The 21731-nt window shown below is 37.1% G+C and overlaps 1 protein-coding gene across 6 annotated transcripts in view; it reads right to left on the bottom strand.

Annotated features, from left to right (window-relative positions):
- NSG2 (neuronal vesicle trafficking associated 2) overlaps window positions 1–21731 on the bottom strand; it is a 106696-nt gene that overhangs the window by 51495 nt on the left and 33470 nt on the right. For 5 of the 6 annotated variants that reach the window (XM_055325440.1, XM_055325441.1, XM_055325444.1 and 2 more), the window contains one exon: window positions 4254–4404. In XM_055325440.1, coding sequence (XP_055181415.1) covers window positions 4254–4404 — 151 coding nt within the window. Of the gene's footprint in view, window positions 1–4253; window positions 4405–5321; window positions 5447–21731 lie in introns of those variants that run through there. The other variant, XM_055325445.1, reaches the window with a different exon arrangement.

Raw genomic sequence — 21731 nt, 5'->3', positions numbered from 1 at the left:
AGGTGGCTAGGGAAGGTGCTGCCATCTGAGCTAGGTTTTAGGAAGATCAGTACTGGCTTAACAGACAGGCAAGGGGTGACAAGGACATTCTAGGAAGAAGGAGTAGCATGTTCAAGGAGGAGGGAGCATGAACCACCCTGGAAAGTGTGGAAAATTCTAAGGCAGAATTTCTCAACCTTGCCACTGTTGACATTTGGGGCAGGATAATTCTTTCAGTTTGGAGGGGGGATGTGACTATGCACTGTGGGATATTTAGCAGCATTCCTAGCCTCTACTCACTAGATGCCAATAATGCCCCCCCCCCTTAAAGTTTTCACAACCAAAAATGTCTCCAGACATTGTCAAATGTCCCTTGGAGGAAAAAATCATCCTCCACTTCTCTGGGTAGGTTTGACATGCTAGTGTTCAAGGTATAAGTGGGAGCAGTGGGAAAAGAAGCCAATAGGGCAGATAAGGATTTCCCAAGGTAAATATTTGGGATTGTAGCCTGTGGAGATGACTGAAAAGGGTTTCCATGGGAGAGAGACCCAGTCCCAACTCTGGGGATGCTCCCTCACAGGATACAATGTGGAGGATTTGATTAGAATGATAGCAGAGGTGGGCGGCAGGCCCATCTCCTCTCCTGAGGCAGCCACCAACCCCTCCAATACTGGACAGGGAGGGAACATTGGAGGTTAGGATGTTCTCTCTGGAGTATCATACCCAGACCCCACCAACTGGTCCAGGGAGTCCAAGGAGGAGTGTGGCCACAGATGAGGGGTATAGAGTTTGGGAAAGCACTCTTAGAGGTGGGAGGCTTCTTGTTATTGAGGGCAACACAGTGCAGTGGGGAAAACTGGGGTTTCAGGTGCACTGGGATTCCAATGCTAGCTCTCTCATTTCATCTGTGAAGCTGGGGCAAGTCACTCCATTGATCTGAGAGCCTCAATTTCCCTATTAGTGAAATGGGTGCACTAAACTCCCTTCACAGGGCCATTGGGAAGATTAAGTGAAACAACAGCCATGAATGCCTTGTGTGGCCCATTCCCAGGCCAGCACAAGGACTTCAGATTTGCTTATTTCTCCATTTGGCCTCCAAAAAGGTTTTACCCCTAAGGCTCACAGACTCCATACTAAAGCACATTTGGTGATCAAATCTAAAGATGATTAACAGTATCACAAACCAAGCATACCCTGTATTTTACATTATAAAAAACCCATAATTTAACATTGGGGTCAAATATACTTCTTTCTGATGAACACTTTGGCTTCAAACACTCACCACCTGACTGGAACCTAACCAAAAAACTGATGACTGTGTCAGGACTCACATCACCTTCCCTATGACCTGTGATCTGAGTCCCAATATTCTTATCCCCACTTTATAATGAGGAGACTGAGGCAATTTAGGAAACTCATTTCAAGTCATTAGCCAAGGTAAAAATAGTAAAAGTTGGGGCAGAGATGTGAACCCTCCTAGAGAGGTAGCTTCAGAGTCTATGCTGCTAACTATGCATTTGGAGGACCCATTTGGCTGCTTGAGTGGAATTCACTTCTAACACATCTGTTCTAATGTCAGGGTAAAATTTGTTTACTCTTGTAAATATTATAAAATCAAAATACTAGTACAGAAAATCACTACTAGAGTTTCCCACTCAGAGAAGAGAAGACAGAGGACTGAGGGAGAAGAAACAAGTCACACAAGTCTCACCATGGGTTGGCAACTGAGCTCAAGCTAAAGCCCAAGTCTGTGGACTCCCAGGCCAGCTGGCTCCTTGTTCCTGCTGAAGTGGAAGTTTCTGGAACAACACTGCCTGGGTTCTGTGTTCTCTAGGGATTGCCAGAATGCTCACTATGTGCTTTGGGAAGTTACTTTTACCACTCCATGCCTGAGTTTTGTCATTTTTAAAAATTGGGTTAAAATAGCAATTCCCTTATTGGGTCTTAATAACTACTGAAAGGGTGAAAAAGCGCATGCACACACATGCGCACGCATGTACATATGGCTTAGAACAGAATCTAATACTTAGGAAGCACTTGAAAATGATCATCATTATTCTTTTATAGTTACTTTTGTGCCAGGCACTTTACATATGAGGCCATATCTAACTTTGTTCGGACCACTGTTGAGGCAGGGATGATCATCTCTACTTCACAAGGGAGGAAATGGTGGTGCCTAGTAGGACGACTTTGTCATGAACATCAGAAAGAGTCTGTAATATACCCCTGTAAGGATGTGTCCCTGTAGGGATTTGCATCTTTTGGGATGCGTTGCTTTCCCTTTCCATGCATGCAAGTCCTCAATATATTTGTCCTTCAGGCTTTGGGATAGCTTTTTGGTACATCTGGACTGGGAACTCAATGGTTATTGTGTCTTTTCCTCTCTAAAGAAGAGGAAGTCCTCGAAGGCAAAAGGATGGGTTGGGGGGAGTAAGGGGAGATACGTCTGGATGACTTGCAGTGTGTCTAAGGATAGGGGAGGGGTGATCCCACCACAATCCCTTTTCCTTGCACACCTTTTAGGAACATACAGATCTTCCAGGCTGTAGCTGTTGGCAGAAGGATAAAGAATCTTCCTGAAACCTCACAAAACCTCAAGAAAATATCCTCCTGCTCCTCCTCAATTTCTGTTATACCTGGGTTCAAATTCCAGCATTGCCACTTACTCCTTCTGTAAGCTTGAATAACTAACCAAATTTCTCTGATCCTTTGCCCTTTCACCTATAAATTTGAGTGCATAATCCCTGACTCCCCTGTGGAAATATGCATCCAGCGCAGTGGTTCTCAACTTTGCACACATGAGTCACCTGGGGGGATTTAATTAATACTGATGCCTGGGTGTCACCCCCAGAGCTCTGACATAATTGTTCTGGGGAGTAGCCTAGATATCAGGATTTTCAAAGGCCCCCTCAGGTGATTCTAATATGCAACTAAAAACTAAGAGCATCTGCTATATGCGTAGCAGATACCTAATTAATACATTAATACTGTTTTTTTCACATTTCTTTAGTGTTAGGTCCTGTTCACATTTTATTTTTAAAAGCTTTATCAGTCTCACAGGATGGCTCAAAGATTCTTTATTTCTGCCACCCCCATACACATTCTCATATTGACAATCTCCGCACTTTCAAAACAGATGACTCAATCCCCAGCCAATCATCCAGGCCCTTTATCTAGCTTTGGCTCCTCTTCTGTTCATTGGATAGAGCCAATTGGTTAAGACACACAATGCCCTCCTGGAGATGCCAATGAGAAAATCAAATAGATGGAATGATCCATTGTTTGCTCTTCAGCCAGGGAACTCCATCATTTACCTTCAAATCTATCTCTTGCAGTATGCAAAAGCTCACATCATAAAAATCTCAAGTTCTTTCAACTGGATCTCACACAATAATGTTTCTCCCAGCTCTGTCCATGGGATAACTTTTGTATCCATGCCCACCTTTATATAAATGCCCACCTCCATTCTTCATGGACTACTCCCATGTCAGGAGATGTGCCATCAGCCAGTCATTCATTTCCAGCCACGCCTCCCTAAAGACGCTCTACTCTAGTCACGCTATTTCTCAAAAGCTCTCCATGCTTTGCATATGTCTTAAATGTCTTTTCCTCCTATGGTCTATCTGGAAGGTTTTTACTCACCTTTACAAGCCAAATTCAAATATTCTTTTCTGCAGGTTACCCAACCTGTTCCTTCCAGTCCCCTCCCACCCCATTAGAATGTAATTGTTTTCACTCTTATGCTCTCATAACCTGTGAAATTCTCAGGTATAACATTTACCCTGATGCATTATATTATGCATTATACAGAGTAGGGATTTTGTAATTTGTCTTTTCATAACTTGTAGCACAGGGATACGGCCTTAGCAGGTGCAAACTAAATGCTTGTTGGACTGCATCCAATTCTCTGTCCTCAAATCTATACCACTGAATTCCTGAAACACCTCCCCCAAATAATCAAGACAATTTTCTCTGTCATCATCTACAAGCTTATTAGTATTCATCTGCTATGATAAAACTTTAACAAAGAAAGGTGAATTGTCTTGCCCATGTATGTATATGTGAACAAAAATTGAGTAAACACTTACCATAAACCTGAAATAACACAAGAGATGTCATGTCTCTGAAAGGAATGACTACATTTAATAGGAAAGGAGACATATTTGGCTGAGGGTATGAGAGGATTTGGGGAGGTGGAATTTTTGCTGCTTTATTTCCTGAGATGGGAGGTGGGGAGCATGAGGGTCTGATGGGGAAAAGAGCAACTGCTTTACCTTTTCCGGAGCAGGCAGCTGTAAGTGGTTAACCTCCAAAGGAGTGATGAGAGGGACGGTCTGGAAGCCATCCTCAACCGAAGGCGGCTTGGTTCCCTTCTCACTGGGGTTACTGTTCAGCTTCACCATCCTTATGCCTTTCTTCCCAGACCTAAGACAAGCAGTGGAGTTCTAGTTACAGTGGGAGGTGAGGCAGGGAAAGAGAAGGCTGATGACAGAGAAAACAGCAGCGTCCTCAACGGGTCCACTCGGCTTTCAGTGTAGAGATCAGTCATCTATCTATCCTTTGCTAGATTTCTTGACTTGAAACCATTATCCAGTAAAACTTCTTTCATCATCAAAATATGCCACCTTCCCATGGGGTTCAATAGCCCTCAAATTCAGGAAACTCAAGGAAAATCCCAGACTTACACAAACAATATACAAGCTTTCAAAAAAAAAAAAAAACAAGACATTAGAGCTAATACAGTTATATAACCTCAGCGAAAAGCTAATTCTTACTGAAAAATTAAATCCTATTATTCTGGGTCACCCTGCTGTATGATAAATTTCACCTTACCACCACACCTTACCCCCTTGCTATTTTATTATGCTAGCTTTTCTTCAGCCATCTCCCTAAAACACAATAAATACATTAAATGTCTCTATGTGTACTGTACCCTTTCACATAAAATGTAAGTGGTACAGGAGAGACAATTTCATAAAACAAAACAAAACAAAAAGGTTGGCTTGAACCTGATTCTGTTATTCAGCCATGGAATGCCTCCATTTCCTCAATAGTGAAGGGCCTTTTTTTTTTTTTTTTTTGCTTCCATGGAAAGTTAGCAACCCCCATATTGCAAGATTGCCAACTAAATAAACAAATCACATTTATTTCTCTCAAGCTCCCTTGGAAGTCAAACGGTGCTCCCACCCCACCCTTATGAAGCCCATACAACTGAATTTCTCTTGTCAATCCTGCTGATGGAACATTATTAGGCAAAATAGGATTGTTGTGGAGGTGAAAGGGATGGTAAAGGGTCGGAGGATATTAAGGAGTGATTATAGCAAAAACAAATGCCTACTTACTGTGCTGCACTCTTGGGGGGTCAGAGCAGATTCAAGCCAATTTGAAGAGGAGGAGGACGACCAGGAGTCCTCCCTCCTCAGCCCGAGCTTGTGGTGCTGAAAGGACAGCGCCTTGCCTGTGTCTGGATTGGGAGTTTCTGAGAGCGAGGCGCGAGCGAGAGGAAGAGCTCCTGGCAGCTGCCTGCCTGCTCCCTCGCTCGCACCCCCTCCCACCGGGGAACGGGCTCCCACACCATCTGTCATCTGGCACCACCTGCTGTTTCTCATGCATGGCCACAACCAGGGCATGAGACAAAATGGTTTCAAGAAAGTAGGAGGGATTCTGGCAATAATAATAAATAACAACAAACAACAACAACCATATAATAAGCAATCTTTCAGTCTTTAGAAAAAAAGAGGAAGGAGACATATTCATTAGGAGAAGGGACCACCTTTTAAAATCTTCCAGAGCAATATTATAAAACCCAAAATGGTTCAGGACCTGCACTGTGCTCTGACCTGAAGTAAAGGGGAAACTATATTTATTGAGTATATCCCATGAAGCGGGCACTTTTCCAGGCTCTTTCAAACTATTTCCTTCATTTGCAAAACGTGATAGGGTTAGTGTGAGGTGTGAATGTGATAACAGCTCAGAGGCACATGGCTAGCACTGCATGTGAGAAGCTACTATTCTCACAATACCACCATAATCACACAGGTCAGCTAAGGTTGCACAGCTGGTATAGCACCATGAGCTGGAATTTGAGCCTGGATCCATAGCCACTGATGTTTTCATGCAGTTCACAACTTTTTATGGCTTCCAAGTTGGTGTCTGGAATCAGGGGAGGAGAAGTCCTAGTGTCAGCTCTATGAAGTTCTGACTGTGGAGATCTTGGACATTTTATATTCCCTCTCCAAGCCTCCATTTCTTTATCTCTGATATGGGAATAATAATACCTTCCTTGCAGAGTGGTTGTGAATAAGATGAGACTGTGCTCAGGGAAACCTCTTTTAACTCAGAGACAGGGTTCTGAATGGCTGAATTATTTCACCTCTGGAGATTGCCCTTACACTCTTGGAATCCTTTGAGATTAAGACTACTGCCACAGGTTTCTCCTCACTGTGATTCAAATCACTGTTGGTTGGGAAAAAAAAACAAATCACTGTTGGTCACTTATCCCCAGCTGCAGTGATGTTTATGATGCACGTCATAAGATCCAGTGGTTTTGGTATTAGTAATAGCATTCTCTTTCACTTTCAAAAATATTCTGGTTCCCATGATAAATTGTTTGGTCACCTAAATTAGTGCTCACATGATGAGTATACACTCTACTGGCTAAAAAAGCCAGAAGAAAACATGCTTTTATCTGTATTGTTCAGTAATGAAATGGACATGTATGTGCATGTATGCGTGTGTGTGTGTGTGTGTGTGTGTGTGTGTGTAAACAGAAATGCTTCTGAGACAGTAAAGTCTATAACATATCAGAGCTGTACAGGGTACTATCAATAGAGGTATGTATATATATGAGAGGAAGTTACTCTAATATTAGTTTCTCATTTTCTCCTTTCCAAAGACCAAGACGATTTTCAGGTGCAAGCATAATCTAAGGAAAATACAATGTAGACACCTACATGGAGTCAATTGTGAACATTTTTGTTCAATTTAATTATTTCTGCCTCCAGAGGGGGAAAAAAAACCTTCACACAGCTATGGGTGATTCACAAGCAGAAATCAACACTTTAATAACTCCAAGCCAGAGATTCTGATAGTTTAGTAAAAAAAAAAAAAAAAAAAAAAAGGTCCAGGAGAAGTGTCTGTCTCATGGCAATAAGAAATCCAAGCTTTTGGGTAAGTGAAGCCAGGAGAGAGGCTGCAGGAAGAAACAGGGTGCTGGAGTGACGTGAGAAAATCTCTTACGGGAGAATATGATATTGAAAGATGCTTAATATAATAGACTACTATTCTCCTATTGAGTTCTGGGAAACATGCTTGACAGTGAAAACACAAATAGGACATTTTTATGAGGTTTTCCGTGTGTAGATGTAATATATAGGATAACTGCAACAAAAAGAAGAGAATATAAAGGGGCCACTACAGTAGTAATGTATCTGTACTCTACATGGTAAATTACTGATTCTCACTGAACAGTGAAAAATTAGTTATGTCTATTCTCCATAATAACCAAAAATATACAGAGATAAGGTCAAAACTGCAATAAAGAAATATAAATGGAATACTAAAAAAAATAAATAAATCCAAAAAAGGCAGAAAGGAAAAAACAACAACAACAAAAACAAAGGAAATAAGCAGAAAACAAATAATGAAATAGTAGACTAAATTCAAACTTAACATTATCATCCAGAGTTCATAGTCCACATTAGAGCTCACTCTTGGTGTTGTACATTCTATGGATTTAGACAAATGTGTAATGTCTCCACCATCAGACTATCACACAGAATAGGTCACACTGTTGTAAAATCCTCTGTGCTCCACCTGTTTATCCTTTCCACTCCCCTAATCCTTAGCAACCACCGATCTTTTTATTGTCTCCATAGTTTTGTCTTTCCAGAATGTCATGTAGTTGGAATCATATCATAAGTTGCATTTTATTATGTGAAAGAACCAATCTTTCACATAGTAAAATGCATTTATGTGTCCTCCATGTCTTTTCATGGCCTGCTAGGTCATCTTTTTTTTAGCACTGAATAAGATTCCATTGTCTGGGTGTTCCACAGTTTATCCACTCACCTACTAAAGGACATTGTAGTTGCCTCCGTATTTTGGGAATTATGAATGTGGCTGCTAAAAACATTTGTGTGCAGGTTTTTGTGTGGACATAAATTCCCGACTCCTTTACGGAAAAACAAAGGAGTCCAATTCCTGTATCATATGATAAGAGTATGTTCAGTTTTATAAGAAACTGCCAAACTCTGTTCCAAAGTGTACCATTATGCATTATGCATTCTCATTCATGCAATGAATGAGAATTCCTATTACTCCATATCCTTGCCAACATTTGGTATTGCCAAGTCTCTTGAATTTGGCCATTTTAATAGGTACAGAGTAGTATCTCATTGTTGTTTAATTTTCATCTCCATGATGACATATGATGTGGAACATCTCATTTGCTTATTTGCCATCTATATATCCTCTTTAGTTAAGTGTCTATTAAGGTCTTTGGCTCATTTTTAAAAATAGGTTTTCTTATTGTTGAGTTTTAAGAATTCTTGTATATTTTGGGTAATAGTCCCTTATAAAAAAAACATATCTTTTGCAAATACTTTCTCCCAGTCTGTGGCTAATCTTTTCATCCTTTCGAGAGTATCTTCCGCAGAGCAGAATTTTTTTTAATATTGATAAAGTCCAGCTTATCAATTATTTCTTCCATGGTTCATGCCTTTGCTGTTGAATCTAAAACATCAAACACAAGGTCATCTAGATTTTCTCTTATGTTATCTTCCAGGAATTTTATAGTTTTGCATTTTACATTTAGGTCTGTGATCCATTTTGAGTTCATCTTTGTAAAGTGTGGAAGGTCTGCATCTAGATTATTTTGCATGTGGACATTCAATTGTTCCAGCATCATTTGTTGAAAAGACTCTCTTCTGTCCATTGAATTGTCTTTGCTCTTTATCAAAGATTGATTGACTATATTTAGGCTTATTTCTGGGTTCTCTATTTTGTTCTCTTGGTCTATTCTTTCTCCAATAACACATTGTCTTGATTATTGAAGATTTATAATAAGTCTTGAAGTCAGATAGTGTCAGTCTTCCAACTTTGTTCTTCTTTTTCAATATTGTATTGACTATTCTGGATCTTTTGCCTCTCTATACAAAATTAAGCATTAATTAGTTGATATCCATAAAATAACTTGCTAGGATTTTTATTGAAATTACATTGGTCCTATAGATCAATAGAAAATCTGGCATCTTGGGGAAAATTGACACATTTACAATATTGAGTCTTTTCTATCCACGAACATGGAATATCTCTCCATTTATTGAGATCTTCTTTGATTTCTTTCATCATATTCTTGTTTTCCTCATATATTTGATATATTTTGTTAGATTATTCTCTAGTATTTAATTTTTTTGGTGGTATAGTAAATGGTATTGCATTTTTAACTACAAATTCTACTTACTCATTGCTGGTGTATAGGAAAGCATCTGACCTTTGTATATTAACCTTGTATCCTGCAACTTTGCTATAACTACTTATTAGTTCCAAGAGTTTTGTTGTTGATTCTTTCAGATTTTCTACAGAGACTATCATGTCACCTATGAACAGTTTTATTTCTTCCTTCCCAATATGTATTCCTTTTATTTCCTTTCCATGCCTTTATTGAATTTTATAGGACTTCCTATAAAGTCCTATGTTTACTTTCAGTGTGACACTGAAACATAGTAATAAGATATCCTTGCCTTGTTCTTGATCTTAGTAGGCAAATTTCCAGTTTGTTGCTTAGCTGTTGGGTTTTTTTTTTTTTTACAATGTTCTTTATCAAGTTAAGAAGTTCCCCTCTTGTCAAAAGTTTTTAATCATAAATGGGTGTTGAATCTTGTCAGATGCTTTTTCTGTACCTATTGAAGTGAATATGCAATTTTTCTTCTTTAGCCTATTAATGTGATGGATTACATTAAGTGATTTCCAAATGTTGAAGCAGCCTTGCATACCTGGGAATAAATGATTGCATATATAATTAGTTGTGTGTATAATTGTTTTTATACATTATTGGATTCATTTTGCTAATATTTTGTTGAGGAGTTTTGCATCTATAATCATGAAAGATATTAGTCTGTAGTTTTCTTTTGTAGTTTCTTTGTCTGATTTTGCTATTACAGTAATGCTGGACTTACGGAATGAGTTAGGATGTTTACCCTTTGCTCCTATCTTCTGAAAAGATAGATAATTGACATGATTTCTTCCTTTAATGTTTGGTAGAAATCATCAGTGAATCCATCTGGGCCTGGTGCTTTCTGTTTTGAAAGGTTATTAATTATTGATTCCATTTCTTTAGGAAATACAGATTTATTCAGATTGTCTATTTCCTTTTGTGTGAATTTTGGCAGAGCGTGTCTTTTATGGAATTGGTCCATTTTATTTACATTATTAAATGGGTGGGCATAATATTTGTTCATAGTACTCCTGTATTATCCTTTTAATGTATATGGAATTATGGTGATGTCTCCTCTTTCTTTTATGATATTAATAATTTATGTCCTCCCTCTTCTTTTTTTTCAGTTAGCCTGGTCAAAATCTTTTCAAAAACCACCTCTTAGTTTTATTGATTTTCCTTACTGATTTCCTTTCACTTTACCTCTCCAGATATGTATTGGTCCTGTTTTTGCTCTTCTTTTCTGGGATGCTAATTACATGTATGTCAGACCTTTCCCCAACATCTCCTATGGCCTTTTCTGTATTGTCCACCTGTTTTTCTTTTTCCTCTTTATGCTTTAACCTAGATATTTTCTATATGAACTACCTTTCAATTCTCTAATCTATTATGAGAGGGGTTTTTTTTTGTTGTTGTTGTTTAACTTGTACAATTTACTGGTAAATTGTCTATTGAGTTAGTTAATTTTAGTTATTTAGAGATAGTCTTAATAGTTCTTCTTGTAGGTTTCAGGTCTTTGGTGATATTTTGCATTTTGTCACTGCTTCCTTAATAATACAATTCACAAATATTTTAAAGTTTGTGTTTGATAATTCTAGTATCCAGATCACATATAGATCTGGGTCTATTACCTTTTTCTTCTCTCTTAGTTGACTGACATGCTTGTTATTTTTTTATTAATTATTTTACACTATGTATGAAAAAATTATAGATTACATAATCTTCCTAAAAAGATAATTTAATTTTATTCAGACAGGTAGTTAAATAGGGGCAAATTACATAATCTTCCTAAAAAGATAATTTAATTTTATTCAGACAGGTAGTTAAATAGGGGCAAATTCACTTTGATCCAATTAGGGATTGAGGTAATTAGAGGCCAGGTTTCAGTTCTTGTAAGATCTGGTCTATTTTGGGTTTTAACAGTCCCTTGGGGCTCTCAAATGAAAACCTAGGGTGTTAATCAGCCCTTCCTCCATGCTAAACACTGACCTCCAGTTGTTTCTCTGTAGCACCATGAGGCTTCAAAGGTTCAATTTAGTTTCTTAGCCTCTTCATATCCATTTTCTATTTGGGTCATCAGCTTCTAGGACAGATTAGAAATCAGAAAATATCTTGAAGGAAAATATGGAAGAAAACACTGGGCTCTCTTCCCAACAGTTCCCTTTTCTCTAGGATCTTATTCCTTCCAGTCCTGGATATTTTTGTAGCAAACAACTCCAAAGTTTGTCTCCCCAGCTCCAAGAGACTGATGAAAGCTCTAGACCATTGCCTTCTGCTAAGCTTCTAAGTATTTCATTAAGAATTAGTAGTGTGAGGGGGGAAAGCACTGAAAATTTGGGGTTTGCCCCAAATCTATTATTAATTCTCTCTAGAACCCTAGCACCTCAAGTCCTTGCTTCACTGGTCCCTTTCCTTCAAACAGCTGTTTTATTTGTCTTATTTTTAATCAACACACTTTATTTTTTTAAAGCAGTTTCAGGCTTACAGAAAAACTGAAAGTGCAAAGTTCCCAAATACTCCTGCCACCACCCACCCTATGCAAACACACATACAGTTTCTCTTATTATTAACATCTCACATTAGTGTGGAACACTTATTTCAATTGATGAGCCACTATTGATATATTATCATTAAGTAAAATCCATAGTTTACACATTAGGGTTTACTTTGTATCGTACACTATTAATTTTGGCGAATGTATAATGTATCCATTAATGATATGCATATAATACATTTATCATTACAATATCACACAGAATAATTTCAAAGCCCTAAAAATCCCTTGTGCTCTACCTATTCATCCTTCCCTCCTTCTCTCCAAACCCCTGCCAACCATTGATTATAAATTTGCCTTTTTCAGAATGTCATATAGTTGGAATCATACATTATATTGCCTTTCAGATAGGCTCTTTCATTTAGCAATATGCACTTGAGGGTCCTTCATGTCTTTTCATGACTTAATTGCTCATTAGTTTTTACCATTGAATAGTATTCCATTGTTTGAATGTACCACAATTTATTTATTCACTTACTCAATGAAAGACATCTTGATTGCTTTCAAGTTTTAGCAATTATGAATAAGACTACTTTAAACATGTGTGTAGGGGCCGGGCTGGCCGCGCAGGCACGGTCCCCAGCCCCGGTAAAAAAAAATAAAAATAAAAATAAAAATAAAAAATGTGTGTACATGTTTTTATGTAAACATGTTTTCAATTCATTTGGGTAAATACCAAGGAAAGGGAATGAAGAGTATGATCAGTTTTGTAAAAAACTGCCAAGTTCTTCCAATGTATTTGTATTATTTTGCAACTCCAGTAGTAATGAATGAGAGTTCTTGTTGCTCCACAACCTTACAAGCATTTAGTGTTGTCCTTGTTTTGGCTTTTAGCCAGTTCAAAGCTGTAGAGTAGTATCTCATTGTTTCAAATAGCTGTTTTCTATTTTAGCCAAAATTTTAGTTGTTCTCAGTTTAGAAGTATTGCTAAAATAAGCTTCTCCATCATACCAAACAAGAATTTGAGACTTGTCCTCTCAGGTCCTAAGTTCAAAATTCCCAGAGAAGGGCTCTGATGGGCCCTAGTAGACTCCAGAGCCCACTCCTAACAAGGAAAATGAAATTTGAAAGAGATGACAACTTCCATCCAAACCACGTGGTTAATGTGAACAAAAGTACTTCTTAGAAGAAGGAAGGGAGCATTTCCAAAAAGTGAGAACAAGTGCTGATGACTCAAAACAACAATTTCATGCTGAAGAGGTTAAACTTTATCAACTTCACCCTTACCCTACTAATGTACCCTTAAGACAGTGTATTGACATTGTCCTGGATGAAACAAAGAAATAATTATTCTTTTGAACATTATGTGACAATTCTAGGTGTCTTGCACCATAAGTTACTTATAAAGAATATTTTTAAATCATCCATATTTTTAGTATAATGTCATAGGCATTTTTTTCACCTATAAATGTCTTGGTATTTATTGTTTCTATGAGTTTGCAACTATTTTCCTTAATAATTGTGGAAATTAAGGACACAGTCTTTAGAGCCAGACTGCCTGGGGTCAAATCCCAGCTTTGTCACTTGCTAGATTTCTGGTCTTGAGTAAGTTACTTAACTTCTCTGTGCCTCAGTTTCCTCATCATAAATTCAGGATACTGCTAATACTTACTACATAGGGTCATTATAAGGAGTTAATATATGCAAAGTGCTTAAAACAATACCTGTAAGTGCAAAACAAATATTTATTCATATTATTCAATTATTAGATACATTTTTTAAAAATCTAGCTCCTATGTTAATCAATTTTTAGTTTCCTCATTTATACTTTTAATTTTTTTTCTTCTTTCTGATTTCCTTAAATATGTCTCATTTGTCTCTTTTGAACTTCCTGGAACAAATATCTAGTTTATTGATTTGCTTTCTTCCTGTTTGAAGAATGGGGGATTAATGCTATTATTTTCATTTTCCTCTGATACTAGAGCTTTTTCATTATTATTCTTCAAATATCTTTTAACTGAATATTTGTTTCTCTGACTCAAGAGTTATTCAGTGAAATAGATTTGTTTTATTTTAATTTCTATATGCTTACTTTTCATTGTTACAAATTTGTATCTTTTGAGACCTGTTTCTAGTTTTATTATATGTAGTTCAAGAGTGGCTTATGTAAATTTTCTATTATGCAGAATGTAGTAAATTTTCTTTGTGGCCTAACATATGAACTCTTTCTTTTAAATTTTCTGAGTCTAAGGAAATAAGTCATTTTCTATATAAATACATACAATTTTTACACATAACTATTAAGTCAAATCTGTTGCTTAAGATATTTAAATCTTCTATGCCCTGATTTTTCACTTGTTTCATCTGTCAAGAAATGAAAGATAGGGGCACCTGGCTGGCTCAGTCAGTTGGGCATCTGACTCTTGGTTTCAGCTCAGGTCATAATCTCAGAGTCATAGAATTGAACCTCGGTGAGGCTCCATGTTCAGCAGGGAGTCTGCCTTCAGATTCCCTCTCTCCCTCCCCCCTCCCTTCATTCTCTCACCCTCTCTCTCTCAAATAAATAAATCTTTTTTAAAAAAAGACATGAAAGATAAGTGCTGCTATTTTCTATTACTGTTGTGATATTCCTCCTTGCATTAAAGCTATGTTATTTGATATATAGCTTCATTATGTCACATCTTGTTGTGAATTTTGCTTTTATGGAAAAAAATGATCTTTAAGTCCTTTTTAGTGCCTTGTAGTTTGAATTCCTCTCTATCTAAAATACAAATGCAAACTCTTTTCTATTATTTGTATTTGCTCTTCTCAGCCTGTTATAATTGGACTTTATTTCTTAAGTAGGTCATTATAAGTAACCTTTTTAATATGGAATTTATCTCCTTAAAATTAAGTCCTATGATAACATGTATTGTCTTACACTTGTCATGTTTATTGTTTCTTGTGATTTTCTTCATTTCCTTCATTGTTTTTTATATAAATTTTTTCTCCAATAAATTGGAAGGCACATATAATGTTTTAAAATTGTGTCTTCAGTTATTTTTTAATATACCAAAAACGTATTTGAGTCAACATTCATCTCTTGGCCTCAAGAATAGAACAACATCTTTTGATATTTTCCCATATAAAATGAAATGATTAGCACACATCATTTTTTTCACATCACATCTTTTCTCCTCCTTTTCCTGGTGCTCATTTCTCCCATATTTATCAGATATTAAACCCCTCTTTATTTTCACTGATGTACATTTTCCCATTTTATTTCCATTTCCTGAGACACTATTGTCAGGATTCATAGTGGGAGAAAAGTGAATACAGTGAGAGTCTTTTCCCAAAGGGCTCAATGATACTTTATCTGAAAATAATTACTTTACATACATAAGTTTCAAAGGATCTGTGATGCTTCTGTGATAGGTTTTCATTATATCTTAGCATTTAATGTTTTGTTTTCTTTCCATGCATAAGATATAACTCCAATCAAAGAGATGATAAAAGCACTTTAAACGTCTCATTATAAATCTTCTTAAGTTGTCAGTTTAAGAATGTTATTCAAAATGTAATGGTGTGATAGAAATATACGCTTTTTAGAAATCTGTTCTAAGAATCTCCCAGAGGCCAGCATAAAAGGAAGCTATGCTCATACTATTGCTAGAAGCTCTATATTTAAATTTCAAACAACAGCAGTCAGAAAGCTATGAAAAGCATGAGATTCTTTCTTCTTAAAAAGGGAAGACGATGTTGCCTACTTTTAATTTAAAGGAAAAATGAACAATAGAGAGGCCAAAAGGCAAATGACAGAAAGGCCAGCCCACATTTCTCCCCGGATTGGCTAGAAACAGATGAAGAAGACTTTCTAAATAAAGGAGGCAAGCTCTGGGGGTTAAAATTGACATCAGCTTAATTCAAGCAGGATGACTTATGAAGAATCCTTCCAATTAAGTCTGAGATCCACTTAGAAATAAGTTGATAAGAATAAAGCCTTTTTAAAAAAAAGTTTTAAGTTTGCCTAGAAGTATTTGTCCTTAAAATGCATTCCAAGGGACTTTTTCCTGTTAAATGATCCATTCATCTGTCTTTTCCAACAAAAGTTTTCCCAGTCTATGTTGTAAAATGTTTCACAATTGAGTGGAAAGTTTTGGTTGTAGAACTGGTTCCCCCAGAAGCTGATTCTGAGAATTCTGAATGCAGGAAACTCATTAAGGAATTCTTGGGATGAAGAAAGGAAAGGAAGGAAGCAGGATTGACCAGAGGGAGAACTTGAACTGTGATACAATCTCAACAAAGCCCTCAGACAATCTCACAAGTACCTATGAAGCTGGGATGGCCTCTCTTAGTTGTCCTGAGTTCAGATGCAGGTGGACACCCTGCTCCAAGATGGCAAGATCTTGGGCAAGGTGGCTGTCTTCAGCTAAGGGCAATTCCTGGCTAATAGATAGCTATGGCTGCCAGCCAACACTCGAGGGGCAAAAGTCTTTGAGTCCTATAGGAGGATCTAATTGGGCACCACAGCACCCAGCATAGGCTCTATCCTAGGTTGTCCCTCAGGCTTGCTCACTTGACAGTCACATTCTGTGACTTCAAATACCATTCATATATCGATAACTCCTAAATTTATATCTTGAGCAACAGAGATTTCTTCTGGACTCCAGACCCATATATACAACTGTGGTCTTGACATCTTGACACCTTGACATCTCCATTCAATGGTTCACAGGCATTTGAATCTCAACATATCCAAAACTGAACTCCTGACTCAAATGTGCTCCCCTGAGTTGCCTCTTGGTGAATTATACCATCATCCATCCATTATACAACTAGAAAACTGAGAAGAATTCTTGACATCTTATTCCCCACTTCTATATCTAATCACCAGGTCCTCATCATTCTCCCTCCTAAATATCTCTCACATCAGTTCACTCCTCTGTATGACTCCTGAGTCCATTCTGTCTCCTCATCTAACAAGTCTCCTGGCTTGTTTTCCTCCCCACTAATACATTCTTTATACTGTAGTCCAAGCAGTTTCTGTAAAATGAAAGTCTAGTAATGTTATTTCCTTGCTTGAATTCTTCAGAAGCTTTTTTCTTCTTCTTCTCCTTCTTTTTTCACCCCCCACTCCTCCTCCTATCCTCTTCCTCCTTCCCCTTTGTAAAGATAAAGGCCAAAATCTAAAACTTAGTCTGAAAGGGTCTTTATGATTTGTCCCCTGACTGTTCCACAAGCTTTACCTCCTGCCACCATTCCCTTATAGCTATGCTCCAGCTTCCCTGACCTCCCAAACACACTCCTTCCCATCCCAGAGACTTTCCACATGATGTTTCCTCTGTGACTCCCTCTTCAGGGAGTGCTCTTTCCTATTCCTGTAATTAATTTATTATTCTTCTTCAGAGTCACTTAAATATTACTTTCTCAGAGAAGTCTCCCCTAAGAGACCTCAGACTACATTTGACTCCCATTGTATTCCCTTAGGATCCTGTTTTTCTATGTTGAAATACCTAGCATTCTTTAAAAATTATATGATTATTTGTGTAATTATGGCTTAATGAGAGTAGGGATTGAGTTCTTCCAACCTAAATATCAACAAGCAGGGGGTAGATGGATAAATTGTGGCTTATGTCATATGATGAAATATTATGCAGTCATTAAAAATGATCTCAGAATTTTTGGTGACATGAGAAACGTTTATAATGTTGAATAAAAAGAGGAATCAGAATTGTAGAGACATGATTTTTGACTATGTGAAACTATAAAGACTGAATACCAACTGTGAAAGAAAAAGAACAGGGACACCTGGGTTGCTCTGTCAGTTAAGTATCTGACTCTTGATTCCAGCTCAGGTCATGATTTGACCTGAGGTTGTGAGATTAAGCCCCATGTCAAACTCCATACTAGGCACAGAGCCTGCTTAAGATTCTATCTCCTTCTCTCTTTGCTCCTCCCCCTCCCTTTCTAAAAATTAAAAGAAAGAATAATTATGAAATCTGACAGAGGTGCTAATTATTGCTACAATGACAATCATATTACAATATATAAATGTATCAAATTAACATGTTGTATAATGTAAATTTTTGCAATGTTATATGCCAAATATATTTCAATAAAAAAGACTGAAAATTATAAAAACTTTTGTAGGTTTTTCTTCTGGGTTTTTTTGGGGGGGCTGATTTTCATTCTTTTCTTAACACTTCCTTGCTCATCTCCCCAAAACATTTATTTTTAAATCAGTGAGGAAAAATGAATAATTTTATGCTAGAGGGAAAAATCCACTGAGTTCTAAAAAACAAGCTTTTTTAAAAAACAGTAGTGTATGAGAGATAAGTTAGCCAATATGGTGAAATCAAATAGTTGAATATAAGTTTACTGGATGTTATGGAACACCTTGCAGAAAATTCCTTTTATTCCTCTCTGAAACACCAGAAAGGATTATTGGGCTGTAACCATCTATTGTTATTTTTCTTCCAACCTTACTGAGATATAATTAATATGCATTATAAATGTTTAAGAAATACACTGTGCTAATATGCATATACATTGTAAAATGATCACCACAATCAAACTGACATATCCATCACCTCAACCATTTTTTTTGTATATGTGATGAAGATATTTAAGATTTACTCTCAGGGAGCCTGGGTGGCCCAGTTGCTTAAATGTCTGCCTTCAGCTCAGATCATAAGCCTAGGGTCCTGGGATTGAGCCCCTTGTTGGGCTCCCTGCTCAGTAGAGCATCTGCTTCTCCCTCTCCCTCTGGCCCTCCCCTCCACTCATGCTCTCTCTCTCAAATAAATAAAATATTTTTTAAAAGACTTATTCTCAATTAATTTCAAATGCACAGTACAACATGATTAACTATAGTCACCAACATGCTGTACATTGTTTCCAGAATATGTTCATTTTGCATAACTGCAAACTGCATCATTTTGCAAACTTTGTATCCTTTGACCAGCATCTCTCCATTTCCCCCACTCCCCTGCCCCGGACACCATCATTCTACTCTCTGCTTCTATGATTCAACTCCTTTAGATTTCACATATAAATGAGACCATGCAGTGTCTTTCTGAACCTGGCTTAATCACTTAGCATAGTGTTGTCCAGGTTTGATCAGGTTGCTATATATATGCCAGGATTTCCTTCTTAAGACTGAGTAATATTCCATGAATGTGCATACATACATATAGCTGACCCTTGGACAATGCAGGGATTAGGGGCACTGATCCTCCCAACAGTCAAAAATCTATGTATAGCTTTTGACTCTCCCAAAATTTAGCTACTGTACTAATAGTTTACTCTTGACCAGAAGCCTTACTGATAACATTAAGTCAATTAACACATATTTTGTATGTTATATGTGTTATATAATGTATTCTCACAATAAAGTAAATTGGAAAAAAGAACATTTTAGGAAAATCATAAGGAAAACAAAATACATTTATAGTACTATCCTGTATTAATCCAAAAAAAATTGTGTAAGTGGACCTATGAAGTTCAAACCCATGTTGTTCAAGGGTCAACTCTATGTGTGTATTCTACATCTTAGCTATAGTGAATAATGCTGCAGTGATCATGGGAGAGCAGATATCTATTTGAAACACTGATTTCATTTCCTTTGGATATATACCAAGAAGTGGCATTGCTGGATCTTACAGTAGTTCTATTTTTAATGTTTTGAGGAATCTCCATACTGTTTTCCATAATGGCTGTACCAATTTACATTCCCACCAATAGTACACAAGGGTTCTTTTTCCTCCATATGCTCACTGACTTGTTATATTTTGTCTTTTTGCTTTTAGCTATTCTAACAGATGTGAAGTGATATTTCATTGTGGTTTTTATTTGCATTTCCCTGACGATTAATGATGTTTAGCATTTTTTTACATATCTGTTGCTTTTAAACGAAGTGTAAAAAGGATGTGAGTGTCCCTTCTAAAAATATGGACTATTGCCAAAAAAATGAAAACTTACAGTATTTGAAAATTTCCTTTTTGTAGAGAAGTCCTACTTGCTTGATTTTTATATGTTTATATTAAAGAACTGAGGAAAAATCATCCCTCACCAACTCATAAGGTAAGAAGGCCCTTGCTTCCTCTCAATCCATGCCCAAAACAGTTGCCAAGATTGTTCCATTCAATGTTAGCTGGTTCATGTCAATCCTTTGCTCAAAATCATCCAGTAGTTTTTCATCTAACTCTGAAGAAAAGCAAAATCCTCAAAGTGGGCACAATATAATCTGGTCTCTGTTACCCTCTCACCTCATTTCCTAATACTCTATCTCTCACTCCTCTGGACCTCTTTCCCCCATCCCCACCCCCAATCTTCAGGCTTAAAACATTGGCCTCTATGCAGAATGTTCGTATGGTCTTTCCTCATATATTTGCATGTCCAGTTTTCTCACTTCAAATTTTTACTTAAACGTTACGTTCTGTGTGAGGCCTTCCCTTCACCTGCCTACTTAACACTGCATCCCTTGACACACTTTCATCTCCTCTATTTTTCTCTGTACTATTTTTTTAACGTTTATTTATTTTATTACCTGTCTCCCCTTGAAGACAGAGATTTTTGCCTGTTTTGTTCACTTCTGGTCCCCCAGGGCCTAGAACAGAATCTGGAACATAGGTACTCAATAATTATTACATAAGTAAATATTGAATGAGTGAAATGAATGCCCTACCAGAACCTGACTCACAAAGGCAGGAAACTTTTGACTGCATGTCACTGCTCCTCCACAACCTCTGCCCTGGACTGCTATATAATTGAAGACTCCCACCTTCAGGCAGGAGTGGGTAGTACACATTTGCTAACTATATGGCACTGTCTTTTCTGGGATAATTTCAATTTTCAGCTGGTCTCTGTCTCTTGACATCCAGAAGATCCCATTTCATGGTGATTGTTTAAAAAGAAAACAAAAAATTACATAATTTGTATACTAAAATATTGGGACTAATAGTCACCCAAAGTCAGTGAAGCTATTTCAAGTTGTTTGAAAAATGTATCTAAACTTCACAAGATTCCTGGAATAATAGGGTCCAATGAGGACACATTACGGTCACAGAGAGACTGACATGATAACTGACAATTACATGGAGCCATTTTAGATTCTATTGGAGCACTTCCAGAAATATAAAAAAAATCTTCCTAGTACTCAGATTCTTAGAAAGCATATAATAAGTAAAATGTGTATATTTCATGAAGCAGCAAGTCAGGTCCTTCAAGTAGGAGTCTACAGTTTAATTTGATTTCATTCTGTAGCTTTTCTAGGAATATAAAGTATTTCTATATATACAATCAGATTTCTAAAGGTATAGAAACCAGAGAACTAATTTAGGTTTATTATCATTTATCATCAATAAAATTAAGCAGATTAAGCAAGTGGCCAGTGAGTTTATAATAAGGAAAAGTCAGAAAATCTAGGCTCAATTTGTGTTATTCCCAGAAATGTGGATATTCTCCCATGCTTTACTTAACTTTAAAATGTGCAGAATAAAATAAACCACAATGAAAGTCAATAATATGTATGAATGTTAGCAATATAATATGTAATATTAATGTAATATTAAAAGTCCGAAAAGATTACATCCTGCATGTCCCTGTTAGAAAATTAAACACCTAGATTTATAATGTAAGTTTTAAGGGACATATGAAAACAATAAAACTACATAAAAAGGAAAGGAAAGAAATCATATGCATAGCATCAGTAGGATGGTTCTCTTGAATAGGAAGGGCAGGGAGGTGGGCAGCCCAGGTGGCTTACTGGTTTAGCACTGCCTTCAGCCTGGGGCCTGATCCTGGAGACCTAGGATTGAGTACCCTGTCAGGCTCCCTGCATGG

This window comes from Nyctereutes procyonoides, unplaced genomic scaffold (assembly GCF_905146905.1).
Source record: "Nyctereutes procyonoides isolate TBG_1078 unplaced genomic scaffold, NYPRO_anot_genome, whole genome shotgun sequence".
Lineage (NCBI taxonomy): Eukaryota > Metazoa > Chordata > Mammalia > Carnivora > Canidae > Nyctereutes > Nyctereutes procyonoides.
The sequence above is the reverse complement of the archived record's forward strand: the minus strand, read 5'-3'. Positions and strand labels throughout refer to the sequence as shown.